This window comes from Oryza sativa, chromosome 5 (genome assembly GCF_034140825.1).
Source record: "Oryza sativa Japonica Group chromosome 5, ASM3414082v1".
Lineage (NCBI taxonomy): Eukaryota > Viridiplantae > Streptophyta > Magnoliopsida > Poales > Poaceae > Oryza > Oryza sativa.
In genome coordinates, this window is record NC_089039.1 from 20,689,264 (window position 1) to 20,705,930 (window position 16,667).

The following is a 16,667-nucleotide window of genomic DNA, read 5'->3' on the forward strand; positions in this document are numbered from 1 at the left end:
CCCACCGCCTCCTCCTCTCCCGCCTCGCCCCGGCGTCCTCCTCCCTAGCCACCGGCCGGCTTGCCTAGAGAACATGAGAAAAGAAGAGAAGAGCGAGAGGAGCAAGGAAGAGAGAGATGACGTGGCAGCCAAACATGTGGGTTCCACGTGGATTAATATTCCACGCTGATTTAGCCGCCACGTAGAACAAAATCAGGGTCAAGACCATTGAAGGATTTATTGTGACCAGTTTTGATTAGTTAAGGGACGCCGGATATCTGGTTTTGCACTTAGGGGACGATTTTGTAACTCGATGACAAGTTGAGGGACCTTCGGTGTACTTTTTCCTTCCGAGAAAGAAAAAAAAGGCTCCCCTCGGGAGAAATTCGGCCCGGCCCAGCTCTTTCAGCTACACGGGTCCGGTCACCGCGTCTCGTCGTCGTGGCTTGCCGGCCGGTGATCCACCTCACTGTCGCTGCACCAGTGCACAGTGCACAGCATGGTGCACGGCTTCCGAGGGACGCACAGCTCGCTCCACCATGTCCATGCATTTACTCGCCACGCCAGAGATGGCAGAGGTGGTGGTGAAACTGAAACCTCACCGGCTCAACATTTACTGCTCCCCCCACCCCATCTACCCACCAACCACAGGCGCTAGCTCTCACCGCTCCAAAACCCTCTCTCTGCCCCCTCTCCTATATACACACACGCACAGGCGCTAAAGCTCACACTCCTCACTGCCTCACTGCAGCTCTGCTCCGCTGCAATGGCGCGCCACCCCGTGCTGATGCTGCTCGTCGTGGTGGTGATGAGCTGGCACTGGGGCGGCGCGGCGGCGCAGGTGTTCCGGCCGCCGTGGAACGGCACGTTCCCGATGGGGCCGGGCGGCGGCGGCGGGGGGAGCGTGGGAGGAGGAGGGGGAGCGGCGGCGGCGGCGTCGGTGCCGGCGATGTTCGTGTTCGGGGACTCCCTGACGGACAACGGGAACAACAACGACATGACGTCGCTGGCCAAGGCCAACTACCTCCCCTACGGCATCGACTTCGCCGGCGGCCCAACCGGCCGCTTCTCCAACGGCTACACCATGGTCGACGAGATAGGTGCGTCGCCGTCGCCCATAGCTCCATCTATCTATATGCTCCATGCATTTGCATTTTGCCTAATGCAGCTTAATACAAAGATATGTATTCCCGAAGAAATATGCAGTAGCTAGTAGTGCAGATATGCTGCTTCTACTGGATGTCACATACATATGGGCCGTCATAGTTCATCTTGTTGTAAATTTTTAAATTACTTAGGGCTTGTTTGGCACATCTCAAGAAAAATAAAGTAGAGCTGAGCCAAGCCAAACACTTTCGTTGGGTGGAACGTTTTCACAAAATGAACTAGAGAGATGGAACTAGGTTTACGCTGCTTCACAACCTCACTCCGAATTGGAACTCTACAAAATGGCCCTTAAAACTAGTTTTGCAAGCTATAACGCTTTGGAAGGTTCTTCGAATAAGAAAATGATAAAGTTCAAATACTTCTATAGCTCTAGCAAGAAATATTACTCATTTTGTGTTTTCAGAAAAAAAAAGGACTTCTTCCATATTTAGTTATGTGTGTAGTCAAACAGTCGGTCATATGCTAGAAAATAAGTTATGATAAAAAAAATCAACTCTAAAATTTAGTATTGGAATTTAAATTTTAGTAGCGGCTTAATTATAAGCTAGAGGATGAAAGATGGGATATCTTTGGTTTCCTTTTGGTACTGTACTGACTGTTCAAAAGTAACTATTTTATTTTCATTTTTGGATCTAATAGTTATAGTTATGAGCATTTGAATTATGACTAACAGAAAATCTTACTGGAATTAATGAAGATTTTCCAAACCAAGTAGAATCCAAAGCACATAACAACAGCTACAATGGACTCTTAGAAATGGGAGTTGTTAGTATGTGAGGAAGGGCCCACGCTGCAAATTAAACCAATTGAAGGCTTTGTAATTGTACTTCTAGTTCATTATACTTGCTTTTAGCAATGGGTGTTGTAGTATGTGAAATGCTAACTTTAATCTGCTACTGCTAGTGCACTGCAATACCTTCTAATAATTAATTACTGATTAATTAATCTTGTACATCCTTAAGTGAGTTAATCTTACAATTAAATAATAAATGAAGTGTGTTTAGCTAACTACTCTGTTGTGGAAGAGAACTTCAGTTTACTACTTGTTTTACAATCTTTGAAAATTTCGTTTCAATGCTAGTATAATGTTGAAGTAATTTATTTATAAATCAAGTGTTTCACTGTTCCATTCGGGATGTCTTGGGTGTGCATATCATATTTTAATTTCTCAGGAAACCTACACTTCTTCTCGATCTGTATATGTATCTGGACAAAATTGTGTAGGTATCTACAATTTCATTGTTTGCAATGTTTGGATAGCTGTCTCCTCTGTTTTACTTGAAGAAGCAATGCAAGTCAATATACTAGAGAGGATGCCAAAATGAAGCATAGATTATGTGTAGTATACATAGTACTTGTCCTAATTGAAACCCAAACATGTACACACACACACACAGTGCATGTAATGGTCCTTGCAAAATTTAGATTGGTTAGCTAGCTTTGTATGAACATCCTAGCTAGCTAGAGTAAGTGCCGCAGTTATAATACTCACCACCCTCTTGCATGTGCACATTCAAAGATTTCAACTCATATCCAATATGGCCTCCGTAGTGATCCATGGAGTAATAATGGCAGTGCTCTCAATTTCTCCCATGGGTAGGTCTGCCCTACCATTGATTCACCTCATGCAGTACACATGATGGTGATGAATTTTCATCGACGAGTAGTAGCAGCTAGCACTGTACCAGCGAGTGGGGAATCAATGTTTCCATGTGACTCTATCCGGAATTCCAGAGGCTATGGCTGTAAATGCAGAAGTGTGTGTACACTGTGCAGCATGCATGGATGGATGGATATGCAGTTGCAGTCCTTGATAAGAATTTACCAGCAACAAGAGTGACATCCTTACAAATTAGTACTAATTACTAGCCAGATCTGTCCTTGACCGCGACTGATCTTTAGTGACGTACCTACTCCAGCTTAGTAGTAGTAATAGCTAAAATTTATCAGTGCAAAAGATAAATTTAAACTTTGCAAAACAAGAAGATGTTTGATCAAGAACAGAGCTAAGCCGTAAGCTTCACTGAAATTATTATTGTATGCTAATTGTCTCGTTGGATTTTTCATCAGCTGAGCTTCTTGGGCTGCCGCTGCTGCCATCTCACAACGACGCCACGGGCGACGCCGCGCTCCACGGCGTGAACTACGCCTCCGCCGCCGCCGGCATCCTGGACAACACCGGCCAGAACTTCGTAAGAACATGCTCATATCAATTGCCCAAGCACGCATGCACCCTGATCATTAGCGGATTGACCATTCCTTTCATCATCAGTCAGTTCAGCAAGTTAATTAGTAATCTGCATTAATTTTGTCTGTGGATATGATGCGATGCGGTGCAGGTTGGGCGCAGCCCGTTCAACCAGCAGATCAAGAACTTCGAGGCGACGCTGCAGCAGATCTCCGGCAAGCTGGGCGGCGGCGCCGCCGGCAAGCTGGCGCCGTCGCTGGCGCGCAGCATCTTCTACGTCGGGATGGGCAGCAACGACTACCTCAACAACTACCTGATGCCCAACTACAACACCAGGAACGAGTACAACGGCGATCAGTACTCCACTCTCCTCGTGCAGCAGTACACCAAGCAGCTCACCGTACGGCAACGAACAATCAATATAATCAATCAGCTAATTGATTAGAGATTTGCTCTGGTCCAAAAAAAAAAAAGTATTTCGAGATACCAGTACCTCACAGCTAGATCTAACTATCATAAACAATTTGGTACCGTATCTCGAGGTGTTTTTCTTTTAGATTGGTAACTTGAGGTGTTTTTTTTTTGGACCGGAGCAAATCTCAATTGATTAACCAGCGGGGTTAAATGCATCCTTAGATAATTATGTGATTGATTGCGATGAGTATTGCAGAGGCTGTACAACCTGGGGGCGCGGAGGTTCGTGATCGCCGGAGTAGGGTCGATGGCGTGCATCCCCAACATGCGGGCGAGGAACCCGGCGAACATGTGCTCGCCGGACGTGGACGACCTCATCATCCCCTTCAACAGCAAGGTGAAGTCCATGGTGAACACGCTCAACGTCAACCTCCCCCGCGCCAAGTTCATCTTCGTCGACACCTATGCCATGATCTCCGAGGTCCTCCGCAACCCGTGGTCCTACGGTACGTAATAAATCATCTTTATTCAACCACCAACATCGCGTTGACGTCAAGTTTCGCGTAAAATAGAATACTATCAGTAGAAACCACCGTAATAACATGACATCATTTTTCGTGTAGAACAGAATACTGCCAATAGCTAGATACCATCGTGACATGACGTTAATTTTCGCGTAGAACATGATACTGCCAGTAGATATCACCGTGACGTGTCATCAATTTTCACGTAGAGTAGAATACTACAAGTAGATATCACCGTGACGTGACGTCAATTTTCACGTAGATCTGAATACTACCAATACCAATAGAGATCACCGTGACGTGATGTCAATTTTCACGTAGAACAGGATAGTAATGATGACATGATGTTGAATTTCGCAAAGAATACTATCAATAGGGATCACCGTGACGTGACATCAGCATTAGCATAGAAACAGAATACTAGCCGTAGAGACCACCGTGACGTGATGCGAGGTGATGATACATATGATGCAGGGTTCAGCGTGGTGGACAGAGGGTGCTGTGGGATAGGGAGGAACAGGGGGATGATCACGTGCCTGCCGTTCCAGCGGCCGTGCCTGAACAGGAACACCTACATCTTCTGGGACGCCTTCCACCCCACGGAGAGGGTCAACATCTTGCTCGGCAAGGCAGCCTACTCCGGCGGCGCCGACCTCGTCCACCCCATGAACATCCAGCAGCTCGCCGCCTGGCAGCCGTAGCAGCTGTCGCCGCCGGCGGTCGTGACATATATCCTCTCTCTTACTCTCTTCGTCCCGAAATATAAAGAATTTTGGATGAATAAGACATATCTCAGTACTACGAATTTAGATATGAAGTCTGATTAGATTCGTAGTATGTGTTACATCCATCCAAAATCTTTTCTATTATGTGACGGATGAAGTACTTAGGGTATGAATCTATTCGTTTTTGCATGCAGTGTTACTATGTTGTTGTAGCTAGGTAGGGGGTGAGCTAATGAACGAGCTGGGGTGGTGTTTGTTTGTGGGTGTGTTTGTGTGCTCAGTTTGGATTAGGGCAAGTGCTGCTTGTGTTTGTACTACTACTGCTGCTGAATACCGATGGACTTGTGGGTTGTCATGTCCGAGTAGTGATAAATTACTGCTACTATGAATACCGATGAATTCCACTACAACAAAAAAAACCCATAGAGATCGACACTATAGGTACCGGAATAACTAAAACCGGTACTTATAATGTATTTTCCTCCTCCGCGGGTTGAAAACATATAAAACCAATACCATTAAGCAACTATAGGTGCCGTTTCTAAAGAAAAACAGACACATATAGTATAGGTGTCGGTTTTTTAAAAAACCCCAACACCTTTAATATAGTATAGGTGCTGGTTTTCTAAGGAAAAACCGACACTTGTAGTATAGGTGTCGGTTAATTAAAAACCGGCACCAATAATAAATTATAGGTGTCTATTTTTTTAAAAAAAATCGGCACCTATCCAAACCGAGCCAAGTTGCAGAGCCGATCCAGGCCGATGCATCGGCCTTATCCTATAAGTCAACCTTATCGCTCTCTCGTCTCTTATCTTCTCTCGCGCGCACAGTGATGGCCGGGCGGCGGCCTGGCGGAGGCGGCAGCAGCCGCGCCCTCCCCTCCGTCGGATCCAGCTGGAGGGGAGGCGGCGGGCGACGGGTTGCGGCGGCGCCCTCCCCTCCCTCGGATCTGGCGGGAGGCAGCGGGCGACGGGTTGCGGCGGCGCCCTCCCTTCCCTCGGATCTGGCGGGAGGGAGGCGGGAGGCGGCGGGCGACGGGTTGCGGCGGCGGCGGCGCCCTCCCCTCCCCTGGATCTGGCGGGAGGGGAGGCAGGAGGTGGCGGGTGACGGGTTGCGGCGGCGCCCTCCCCTCCCCTGGATCTGGCGGGAGGGGAGGTGGGAGGCGACAGGCGATGGGCTGCGGCGGCGGCACATGGCGATGATGTTTTTTGTGAATTTGTTGATGAATTTGTTGTTGAATATGTTCATTATGTTATGTCAATTTATTTTGGTGGTGATTTGTGAATGATTTTGGGGTTTGGAGATATTAGTTTGATTTGGAGAAGGGCGTATGCGCGGTGACGGCGCTTGGTGAGTTCGGCTCGGATTCGAGCCGGCTCTCTCTCTTTTTTTTTTCTGGATTGGGTAATGCTAAAAGTGCCGGTTCTATTTTCGTTATAGGTGTCGCTTAGTAGTATTGGTGCCAGATGAAAATCTGTTACCTATGGCTCTCTATGAACCGATACCTTTGGCACTTTTTTAAGTAGTGTCTGCACGATTCCGAAAGGATCATCAAAGTAGCTAGGGTTTTTCTTGTGTGAAATAAATGAAGATCGTTGACTGAAAAAAAAATGCTAGCTTGCAAGAACAAAGTAGGGGCATTTACCGAGCAAAAAAAAATTAAGTGCTGTCTGAAACTGAAAATGGATATATATGAGTGCTGAAGAACCTCAGTTAGCCGGTATTACCAGGAAATCTTATCTTGCTTGTATATGAAATAAATTATGTGACTTGTACACGATATCCTATCCTATATATGTACCACTGAGGGCCTGTTTGATTCGCGGGAAAGAAAAAACATAGGAATAAAAAAAATGTAGGAATTGAGGTAGTATGTTTCTCAAATTCTACAGGAATCAATAAACATAGAAAAGACAATAAGAGTCCTTTTGATAATGCTATGAAAAAAACAAAGAAAAATTCACAAAATATGAAGCATAGTAATACAATCCCATGGGAAGTTTTTTTTTCCTTACGATGAATCAAAGAGGGACATGTAGGAAAAAAATACATAGGAATTTAAATCCTATGAAAATCCTTTGCCAATCTTTGATTCAATGTAGTTAATACTATTTCTTCTTTTCTTATTAAATCACATCTTCTCAATTATTTTTAGCCCTTGAATGTTGATTTATAGTCTAAATTATCTTTCTCATTTTCTTCTCTTATAAAATTATGTTACCTTAGTTTTTTCTTTGGATGATTAATCTACATTACCATCTTTGTTTTTCTTCTCTCATTGAGTCGCATCACCTTAGTTTTGTTTCTGAATATCAATTCATATATGATTTAAATTGTTGTAAACCACATTATCTTAATTGTTTGTATTTTCTTAGTCCCAAAATAAATTAATCTAGTATGATATGTGACACATGTTAGTACTATAAATATTGAAGAGTTTGGTTAGTTCACTTACGAATCATTTACTGTATCTTATGATCTTACATGTCGGTGATGGTGGTGATCCACTAGAAGGTATCAAACATAAAGCGGAATTGCTGTTACAGAAGGAGATTATGTAACAGGAATTGGCTGTAACGAGATGACGAACAGAATTTCGATTACACTCTAGAGATAAAATTTAATTAAAAAACAAATAAATTTCAAACAGATCGGTCCCGTAGCTCAGTTGGTTAGAGCGTTGGTCTTATGAGCCGAAGGTCGCGGGTTCGAGCCCCGCCGGGACCAATTTTTGCAATTTGGTTTAGCAATTTTTTATTTATAATTTTTGCAATTTTTTTATTTGCATTCATCACTTTTGCAATTTTTTATTTATTTAAATTTCATCACTGCGTGTTCAGTTTCTCTGCATTTTCATTTTTTTTCTTTGCATTTCATCACTTTCGCAATTTTTTTACTTCTCTGAATTTCATCACTGTTGTTGTACAATTTTTTTTGTGTGTGTGTTCAGTTTCTCTACATTTTCATCACTATCTTGTTACGCTTTGGGAGAATCAACCAAGCACACAAAGGTTTGCAATTGTTTTCTCTGCATTTCATCACTTTTGCATTTTTTTCCTAAACACAAAAGGGTATAGGGGAAAACGTGATTCTTGGAATGAATAACAGGTTGCATTTTCATCACTGTTATTGATACATTTTTTTTAGATGAACAACTAAGCACAAAAATATAAGAAATAATTTGATCATGTCTTGGGAAAGGAATACAAGAAATAATAGTGAAGTGGTAAGAAATGTGTGGTTTCAATCCTGAGGTCCTGTTTTTAATTCTCAACACGCTCATAATTTCTTCAAAAAAATGTTTGGAGGAACGTTTCTCCCTCTAATGTTTTTCTTTTGGAATACAAGAGAACTGTAAAGCAAATGCGGTAATAATGTTTAGCATATAGGCCCTATTTGTTTGATGCCTTTCATTTTGCATTACCCGAAGAAAGAAAGAGTATGATAGATTTGGAACATATGAGTTTGATTTCATCCCCAAAGTGTATGAATATAGTAGATACAAAGGTGTTACTAAAATTTGGTATGGTGAAGTGTATAGAATGTATTACTAAATATCTTACATTATTATTTTTTGAAAAGGTAGCAAACCACACCAACCCATACTCTCTTCTTTAATTTGTTCTTATGAAGAAAATCTACTTTGGATGACGAAATGGTACCAGTAGACACTTTTGAACCTCTTAGTTCTTTATTAAATTACGCTTTGCTAGAACTTATTTGGCATGCCCACTGTTTTTTCGTAAAAATGTAAAATTGATGTTGAGCCAAACAAATCTTAACATATCTTGGGATGCTTCGATATACTAGCATACAAACTCATGGAGAGTATAATAATCCATCTACGTGTTCACGAAGTGTACATCAAAATTATAAAATTGGATGATGATGTTTTAAAATTTTATATTTTCTTAAGTAAATTTGAATTGCAATTTTTGAGCGATAAATGTCAACTTGCTGTACTAACTAGATTTTTATTAAATTTTAGAAATGTATAAGCGTCTCGCGCCAAACCTTTCCATCAACCTAATAGAAATGGTTTCCAAGAAGCTAATCACTGATCACACTCATAGACATATCGATTTTGCACTATTTGCTCTTACCAGGATTCATTGTGCCATTGACATATGGGCTCATTCATCTTTGGACCCACATGTTAGCGGTAATAATTGTTGTGCGGTGACTAGATCTCCGTCCACATTTGCTTCTAGGGTTGTATGGAGGAATTAAATAATGTCCTTTGGACCCTAGGACCAAAGACTTGGTGGCGAACATAGTATTAAGATAATATTCCGTCGAATACAAATTATAGTTCTTTTGATTATGCAATCGATGGAGAAAATGGTAGTAATCCTGCACCATTCTGCTATGGACGCAAAACTTGGTAAGACTTCAAACCAAACATATCTAACATTATCAAAATTAGGCAATGCAAAAATATGCTAAAATTTGGTAGAACTTTTTTTTATCTTCGTACCTTCTCTTTTATCTTTCCGGCTAGGGGTGGAAAATAAGCTCGGGCTTGGCTCGAGCTTGGTTGGCTTGGATCGGCTCATAAGCCCAACGAGCCAAGCTCAAGCCTCCTTTTCATCTCGTTGCTGAAATGAGTTGAGTCGAGCTAGCTAGCGAGCCGCTTGTTTTGGCTCGTGAGCCTAGACCATATCGATTATTTTACTTTTTTGGTGTTATTATTTGTCAACTTGAAATTTATCATTAAGATTTTGAAGAATTGAATATATAAACTTATTTAAATTTTACATGCTGATGATTTGTTCTTACTTTTTTTTAATAATTACAAAATATATATGAAGAGGTGTTTCAATAGAAAGGATTGCAAGCCAAATGAGCCGAGCCGAACTTAAGTTTTAGCTTATTTCCCTAACTGAGCTGAGCCAAGCCAATCCAAGCCTTTTTTTTTTTTTTTGAGAGCCACTGCAAGCCGACCCGAGCTTTTCCACCCCTATTTCCGGCTACAAACTGAACAAAGAATCTCCCAATGGAACCTCTCTCTTTTATGGGGCATCTTTCCAGGTATTGAAAGGCGCTTTCTACGCTTAGCAAATCCGCCTCCGAAAGGACAAAACGCCCACCCACCAACCCACCCCACCCACCCCACTCGTCATCATCATCGCTCCGCAGCCTCGTGCGGTCCTCACTCCCACTCCCACGCTTCTCTCCTCCTCCCCCATCTCCGCGCGGCCACGGCCATGTGGGCCCTCAACCTGAAGGCGGGCGGCGGGGGGCCCTGCCTCACGCCGAGGCGGCGCCCCCTCGCCGCCGGCGAGGCCGCCCCGTGCTCCGTGGCGGCGGCGTGGGCGGGGAGGAGGGTCGGGGGGAGGCGCGGCATGGCGCTGGTGGCGGTGGGCGCGTCGGGGAGGAGGGGCAAGGACGGCCCAGGCGGCGGCGATGGCGGGGACGATGAGGCCAAGAGCAAGGCCTCGTCTTCTTCCGGTGAGAGAGACTCCCCTTTTCCGACAAGTAAAAATTGTACCCCCAATTTTTCTGGAGCCGGGAAAAAGGTGGGATCTTGGCGCGATTGGAAAAAGAACCTTTTCTCGTATATGCCATGCGGTTGGGGAATTGGGGAATTGGGCGGGGTGACATGCTCCAAATTCTCCGGCCGGTGGTGGTCTTTTTGTGCAACTGATTGACGAGACAGCAGTGGAAATTTGGGTTAAATTAGCGAAATTGGAAGAGTAATCTAGTCACTAGCTAATTTTATCTAACCCTGACATTTTTGTGATCGAATTGGTTCTGATATTGATTAGTAGCTTCTTCATTTTTCTAGATAATGGATTAAAACCTGGATTCTACATTCAAAATGGATGTATGCAGAGCCATGATGGGAACTGGGAGATATTGCATTCGGGGTTCTTGTAGTGAAATCTGGTGAGTGTTTAGAATAGAATCTGTGCGTGCCCCATTGCTCGTAGTTCGTCTTTCGAGTTGCATTAGAATAGAATCTTTCGAGTGTTTAGAATAGTTTTGTATTGTGGACACTAGTAATTGGATGGAACTCTCCTAATTTAGATGATTTTTGCTCCAGTTTGTGTCTAAGCTACTTAAGGCAGTGTTATTTTTAGTTATTCTTGGATGAAAGCTGATGAATTATCTAATTATTTATAGGGAAGAACAAAGTACTACATTTTATAAACCTAACAAATAACTTAGAGCAAGAGGTCTAAGCAACGCAATAGAAGAAAGTTTCTTGAGAAAATGTATTTATAGAAGAGTGGAGCAAATAGTCACAGCAATAATCCAGTGAATAAGGATAAAAGAACGGGGTATAAAGGAAATGCATGATAACGTGTTTACACGGATGGCAGTAGGACAGGGAAACTTCACGCCGTCTACAGAACAATTCATGTTTGCTTTCGTATTTCTGTAGTATATTCTAGTTAAAACCATGAACTGAAATGTTGACCTGGTTGGTTGTGCTGAAATGATGGCTTTTTTATACAGGAAATGACGATGCGGCCTCCACAGGTGACAGCTCTGATGGATTGAACCAACTGCATAACGAATCCAAATCCAATATCTCTAACAGCAATTACTGGAGAGATGTCAGAGCAAACCTTGTGCGCCGGGAGCAGGTGAGGCCAACCTGTTCTTACTTACCTTATATCGTGCTCATAACTTGTCTTTAAATTGTTGCCAACATAAGGACAAACATTTAGGGCATCCAGGCATTTATGATTGCACCTGCTATGGGTCCTTTATTCTCTGCCAAGAAAATTGGGAATGGTGTGTTGAACTTAGGGTGTGTTTAGTTCCTGAAAAAAGTTGGAAGTTTGGGGAAAGTTGGAAGTTTGGAAAAAAAGTTGGAAGTTTATGTGTGTAGAAAAGTTTTGGATGTGATGTGATGTGATGGAAAGTTGGAAGTTTGGGGTAGTTGGGGGTGAACTAAACACGGCTTTAGCTTGTATCACTGATCACAACTCACTAGAGAACTCCAATTTCTATATGAATATGTAGTATATTTTCTCCAGTTAGTACATTGCATAAGAATATGGCTTTCAACCAGTTAGTACATTGCACAAGAATATGGCATGAATATATTACATGTTCATATGAAGTAGTTGCCTAGTTGTTATCAAATGGGAAGAATATTCATGCAGAAAAAGCACACATATCAATCTTCTTCACCGCCTTATTGTTCCTTGATATTGGCTGCTAGATGAAGATTTTCATCACATAGGTTCCTATTTTACAATTTTTTACATGTTTCTTTTCATATTGGTACAAAATAATTTCAAATTGCTCATAGCTGAGCACAGAAATTCCTGAAACGAAAGCAAAAGGAAACTGCCTTGTAACTAGCCCACTCATATCTTCAATTGATTCTCTGTGCTTTTCTTAAAAACCATTCTTTGAAGCAGGAGCTCTTGGTAGATCCAAGTGCACCCGCAGAGCAGAAAACATCATCAGGAGAACCAGCACACCAGCTTCCTCAAAAGTGGGCTCACCCTATTACAATGCCAGAAGCAGGGTGTGTCTTGGTTGCTACCGAAGTGCTTGACGATGATAGCATCTTCGAAAGAACTGTCATTCTCCTCCTTAGACTAGGTTCCAGAGGCACATTTGATAGCCCGTTTGGAGTCATCCTGAACCGTCCACTCTACACAAAGATCAAGAATGTGAATCCATCATTCCAGGACCAGGCAACTCCGTTCGGTGACTCCCCCCTCTTCTTCGGAGGCCCTGTCGACATGAGCATGTTCCTGGTGAGGGCCAGTGACAACTCTCGTCTCAAGGGGTTCGAGGAGGTCATACCAGGCATTCGCTTTGGCTTCCGGACCGACCTAGAGAAGGCTGCTGTTCTGATGAAGAGTGGGGCAATTAAGAGCCAGGACCTGAGGTTCTTCGTCGGGCACGCTGCGTGGGATTACGAGCAGCTGTTGAGCGAGATCAGGGCAGGATACTGGGCCGTCGCCTCCTGCAGCACGGAGCTGATCAGCGATGCACTGACAGGCGATCCTTCTTGTCTCTGGACCGAGATATTGCAGCTGATGGGAGGGCATTACTCGGAGCTCAGCCAGAAACCAAAGGAAGACAACCAGTAGATGCTGCTCATATGTACCATGACAAACAGCTAAAGGTTGTATCTGTCCTGTACATAATTGAAATAGGATAAATCTCACCTAGTACAACTCTAGTCTCATGCCCTCCATGCTTCTTGTAGCAACTAGCAACTGCTATGTATGCAACTATTGAATATGCATTTATCATGCTCAAATAAGCTCTGCACGATGATTGCGAATGGATGATGGCAAATGCCGAAATGTGGAAAAATGTGGTTGCCTAGTGCTGATAAACATACTATCAGAGACCAGAAAGATGTTGAGAAAGAACATCGGTATGTAAATTTCACAAAACCACATGTACTTAGATCAATCTATCACAAAACTGATTTAAGAATATCTATCATAAAATTACATATTTAATATTAGTTTTATCACAAAATTATAATTTTTTGTAACATCAATAGTGCTATGGATATAAACTCTAAAATTGGTAGTTCTTTGATAACTTCTTCACTAAATATGTAGTTTTATGATACTATGCTTTACACCTATAGTTCTGGGATAAATTTAGCATTAAATATATAATTTTGTTGTACGCATCTTTAAATATGTAGTTTATGATAATTCGATCAAAGTATCTATAGTTATATAAAATTTACACTTCACACAAATATCAGATGATACCGAATTGTATAGGTGACTCCAAAGCAATATTGGGTTATTGAAGCAGTTCCAAAATTCTACTGTGCTTTTCTCTTTTCAAGCTTTGACCACTCAAGCCCAACTACTCAACCAGGCTTGCATTTGCGATATGCTTTTGAGGTCCAGGAAGACTACTGGTAGAGTGGTAGTGACTGTACTGTACCTGATTGTCTGATACCAGTCAAAGCTGTTTATTTTTCTCCCCTCGACTTGCTGCCCAAATTAAATCCATGGGTTTCTGGAACCTTCTGTTATGTCGAAGAGAAGGTCAAGAGCATGGGTTTCTGGAACCTTCTGTTATGTCAAAGAGAAGGTCAAAAGCTGTGTCATCTTTGGCTGGCAGCCTGGCAAAGCCGAAGACCTCAGCCTATCATTGAATCCATGCACCTTGAACTTCATCTGGACTGGTACATGAACTTGCTGACTGCAAGCGAGCCGACGAAAAGAAAATTGCTCCCCAAAAAAAAAAATGTCCACATAGGTATAGTACATACTCCATTCGTACTCGTAAAGGAAGACGTTTTGGACAGTGATTCGGTCTCCAAAACATAACTTTAGCTTCTTGTTTCTAAAAAATATTTATTGAAAAGTGATATGTGTATACTTTTATGAAAGTATTTTTCAAGACAAATCTATTCATATAATTTTTACATTTTCAAACTCAACAACTTGAAAGTTATTCATGATTTATGTTCCTAAGGTTTGACTTAAACATTATCCTAAACGAATTCCACTTCCTTTACGAGTACGGAGGGAGTATATCCTTAAAAAAAGGAAAAATTTGAAAAAAAAAAAAGACAAATGTCCACCCCCAATGGTAGAAATTACCTTCATCTGTGAGGGGGGAAAAGAAGTAAACCATCAACTTTTGGTGGAGTTTGAATTATACTGTAGTACTGAAGTTTGGTAAGGCACATATGCAGTTTTTTCACGGATTTCTAATGCATGCATGGGAGAATTCATGCCTACCTATGCTTGCACACTAACGACACATGCATATTTTATCCATTCTACACAACAAAATAGCGGTCGCAACTACGATAGTGTAGTGTTCCCGCTACACGATAGTGTTGTGCCGCTAAAATAACGAAGGAAACATTGTGGGCGCTATGTGCGAAATAATGGCCCTATTTGGTAATGTACTCCCTCCTTCCCAAAATAAAAGACTTTGTTCAGATTTGTTGTTCTGTGATGGGTCACATCTTATTCTATATTAAGTTATTTTGGGATGGAGGGAGTATGTTATTAAAATATTTTTTATTTTTTGACCTAGCTTCATGGTTAATATGTTGTTTAAATGATAAGTAGCTTTTTAGTAAAATAAGTACTAGTACTACTCTACAATTTATAATTTTAACTACTTATATTTGAGTGTTTTTTTATTTTAGTTATTAGAATTAATGTATTGTCCGTTATATCTCTCACTATCCGTTGCCTTCTACGCCAATGAAAATCCGTTATCCCTCTGTTATCCGCTAGTTAATACTACCTTAATTCGTAGAATTCTCAGGCTGATTTGGAAACTATATTTTTTAAGCATGTGTTCATTCCAAAGGAAAAAGGGGCAATTGCAAATTTACCACGGCTTTGAATCGTTATTGCAAGACTGCTACTAGAAAATTGCAAAAATACCACTAGAACGGTCATTCGAGTGGCATCCTTGCAAAATTAAAAAAACTGATGGCAAATTCGCAAATGCCCCAAAGAAAAAAAAGGTTGTGCGGTTGTCCATGATTCCTTGGTTTAGTGGAAACATAATGTATCCACAAATCTAAGCTGAAGGAAAAATATCCTTTCCTTTGACAAAATATTCTCTATTATGCGGCATTTATTAGTTTATAGTACTCTATCTGTTTCACAATGTAAGTCATTTTAGCATTTCCCACATTCATATTGATATATGTGAAAAATGATAGAATGACTTAGATTGTGAAACGGAGGAAGTACTAGCTAGTAAAGAATGAGTTTTACATCTTCATATTAATAAAATAATCACTGTTTACATCAAAATTTCCATGTCATCTACACTTAAGCCCTCGTAAACAATGAGCTCCTCACTCCCGGAGCTCCGGCTTCTGCTCCCATCCTCTCCATTCCTACACCAATACGTGTCGCTAACCTCGCCACGTGTCCCTTGCTTTCTTGCACCGTCTCCCGCCACGCCGCTGCCGGAGGATGAGGCGGCGGCGGCGGCGGGCGGGTGGTCGCGGCGCAGGTCCACGAGCTGCGCGTCGGCGGCCATGCCGGCGTCGGACGCCACGCGCTGCACGGAGCGCGGGGACAGGAGACCGCCGGCGCCGCCGTAGGAGGAGGCGGCCGCCGCCGCGGCGAGCGCGCGGGCGGGGAAGTTGAGCCCGCCGCCTCCGCCTGCGGCGGCGCGGCGGCCGCCGCCGAGCCGGAGGAGGCAGACGGCGGCGTCGTGCGCGACGGCGGCGGCCTCGGCGGTGGCGTAGGAGCCGAGCCACAGGCGCTCCCGCGTCCCGGGCACCCGGATCTCCGACACCCACTTCCCCCACCGCCGCCGCCGCACGCCCCTGTACCTCATCATCTCCCCTCCGCCGCCGCCGCCGCCGCTCGCCGCCACCCGGCCCATGTACGTACCGTCTTCCCCCTCCGGCGAAGCTTGCTCGTCGTCGGCGCTGACCGCGACGACGATCTGAGATCACTCTGAGCTCGAGCTCGTTCGTTCTCGGCGGCGTCAAGACAAGACGGCGAGTGTGTGTTGTGTCTCCGCCGCGTCCACCATTTATAGGTTCCGCGAGGTCAGCGCTGACCTTCTCGACTCGGGCATAAAGAATACCACTCCTAGGCATTATTATATTGTATTCGTTGAGCATGCATGCGAGGGCACACTACTAGCATTGTTTGGTCAACCAGCACATGGCATATTCACGCACGTGATGGCTACTACCTGCAAGACACGAGCTTGGGGTCTGTGTAG

General features: G+C 43.3%; 3 protein-coding genes and 1 non-coding gene across 4 annotated transcripts; 3 read left to right on the forward strand and 1 right to left on the reverse strand.

Moving 5' to 3' along the window:
- Positions 1–660: 660 nt before the first annotated feature.
- LOC4338820 (GDSL esterase/lipase At1g71691) lies at positions 661–5,352 on the forward strand. Its single transcript, XM_015782951.3, has 5 exons — positions 661–1,079; positions 3,217–3,338; positions 3,486–3,734; positions 4,005–4,254; positions 4,747–5,352. The coding sequence occupies exons 1-5, from the start codon at positions 746–748 to the stop codon at positions 4,971–4,973; spliced, it is 1,182 nt and encodes a 393-aa protein (XP_015638437.1). The 5' UTR covers positions 661–745; the 3' UTR covers positions 4,974–5,352.
- A 2,301-nt stretch (positions 5,353–7,653) lies between these two features.
- On the forward strand, positions 7,654–7,727 carry TRNAI-UAU (transfer RNA isoleucine (anticodon UAU)). The gene has a single exon. It is a non-coding gene; the product is annotated as a tRNA-Ile (tRNA).
- A 2,427-nt stretch (positions 7,728–10,154) lies between these two features.
- On the forward strand, positions 10,155–13,260 carry LOC4338823 (uncharacterized). The gene is made up of 3 exons (XM_015781976.3): positions 10,155–10,451; positions 11,463–11,593; positions 12,380–13,260. Exons 1-3 carry the CDS (start codon positions 10,208–10,210, stop codon positions 13,061–13,063), a joined length of 1,059 nt encoding a protein of 352 aa, XP_015637462.1. The 5' UTR covers positions 10,155–10,207; the 3' UTR covers positions 13,064–13,260.
- Positions 13,261–15,534: 2,274 nt separating this feature from the next.
- LOC107277887 (ethylene-responsive transcription factor ERF008) lies at positions 15,535–16,445 on the reverse strand. The gene has a single exon (XM_015783507.3). It carries the CDS (start codon positions 16,317–16,319, stop codon positions 15,726–15,728), a length of 594 nt encoding a protein of 197 aa, XP_015638993.1. The 5' UTR covers positions 16,320–16,445; the 3' UTR covers positions 15,535–15,725.
- Between the last annotated feature and the right edge of the window lie 222 nt (positions 16,446–16,667).

Excerpts from the sequence above, each read along its gene's own strand:
- LOC4338820 (XM_015782951.3), top strand. The coding sequence starts at position 746 with ATGGCGCGCCACCCCGTGCTGATGCTGCTCGTCGTGGTGGTGATGAGC. Across the intron at positions 3,735-4,004 it reads AGTACACCAAGCAGCTCACC|AGGCTGTACAACCTGGGGGC; the intron begins GTACGGCAACGA and ends TGAGTATTGCAG. Across the intron at positions 4,255-4,746 it reads CCGCAACCCGTGGTCCTACG|GGTTCAGCGTGGTGGACAGA; the intron begins GTACGTAATAAA and ends CATATGATGCAG.
- LOC4338823 (XM_015781976.3), top strand. The coding sequence starts at position 10,208 with ATGTGGGCCCTCAACCTGAAGGCGGGCGGCGGGGGGCCCTGCCTCACG. Across the intron at positions 10,452-11,462 it reads CAAGGCCTCGTCTTCTTCCG|GAAATGACGATGCGGCCTCC; the intron begins GTGAGAGAGACT and ends TTTTTTATACAG. Across the intron at positions 11,594-12,379 it reads ACCTTGTGCGCCGGGAGCAG|GAGCTCTTGGTAGATCCAAG; the intron begins GTGAGGCCAACC and ends TCTTTGAAGCAG.
- LOC107277887 (XM_015783507.3), bottom strand. The coding sequence starts at position 16,319 with ATGGGCCGGGTGGCGGCGAGCGGCGGCGGCGGCGGCGGAGGGGAGATG.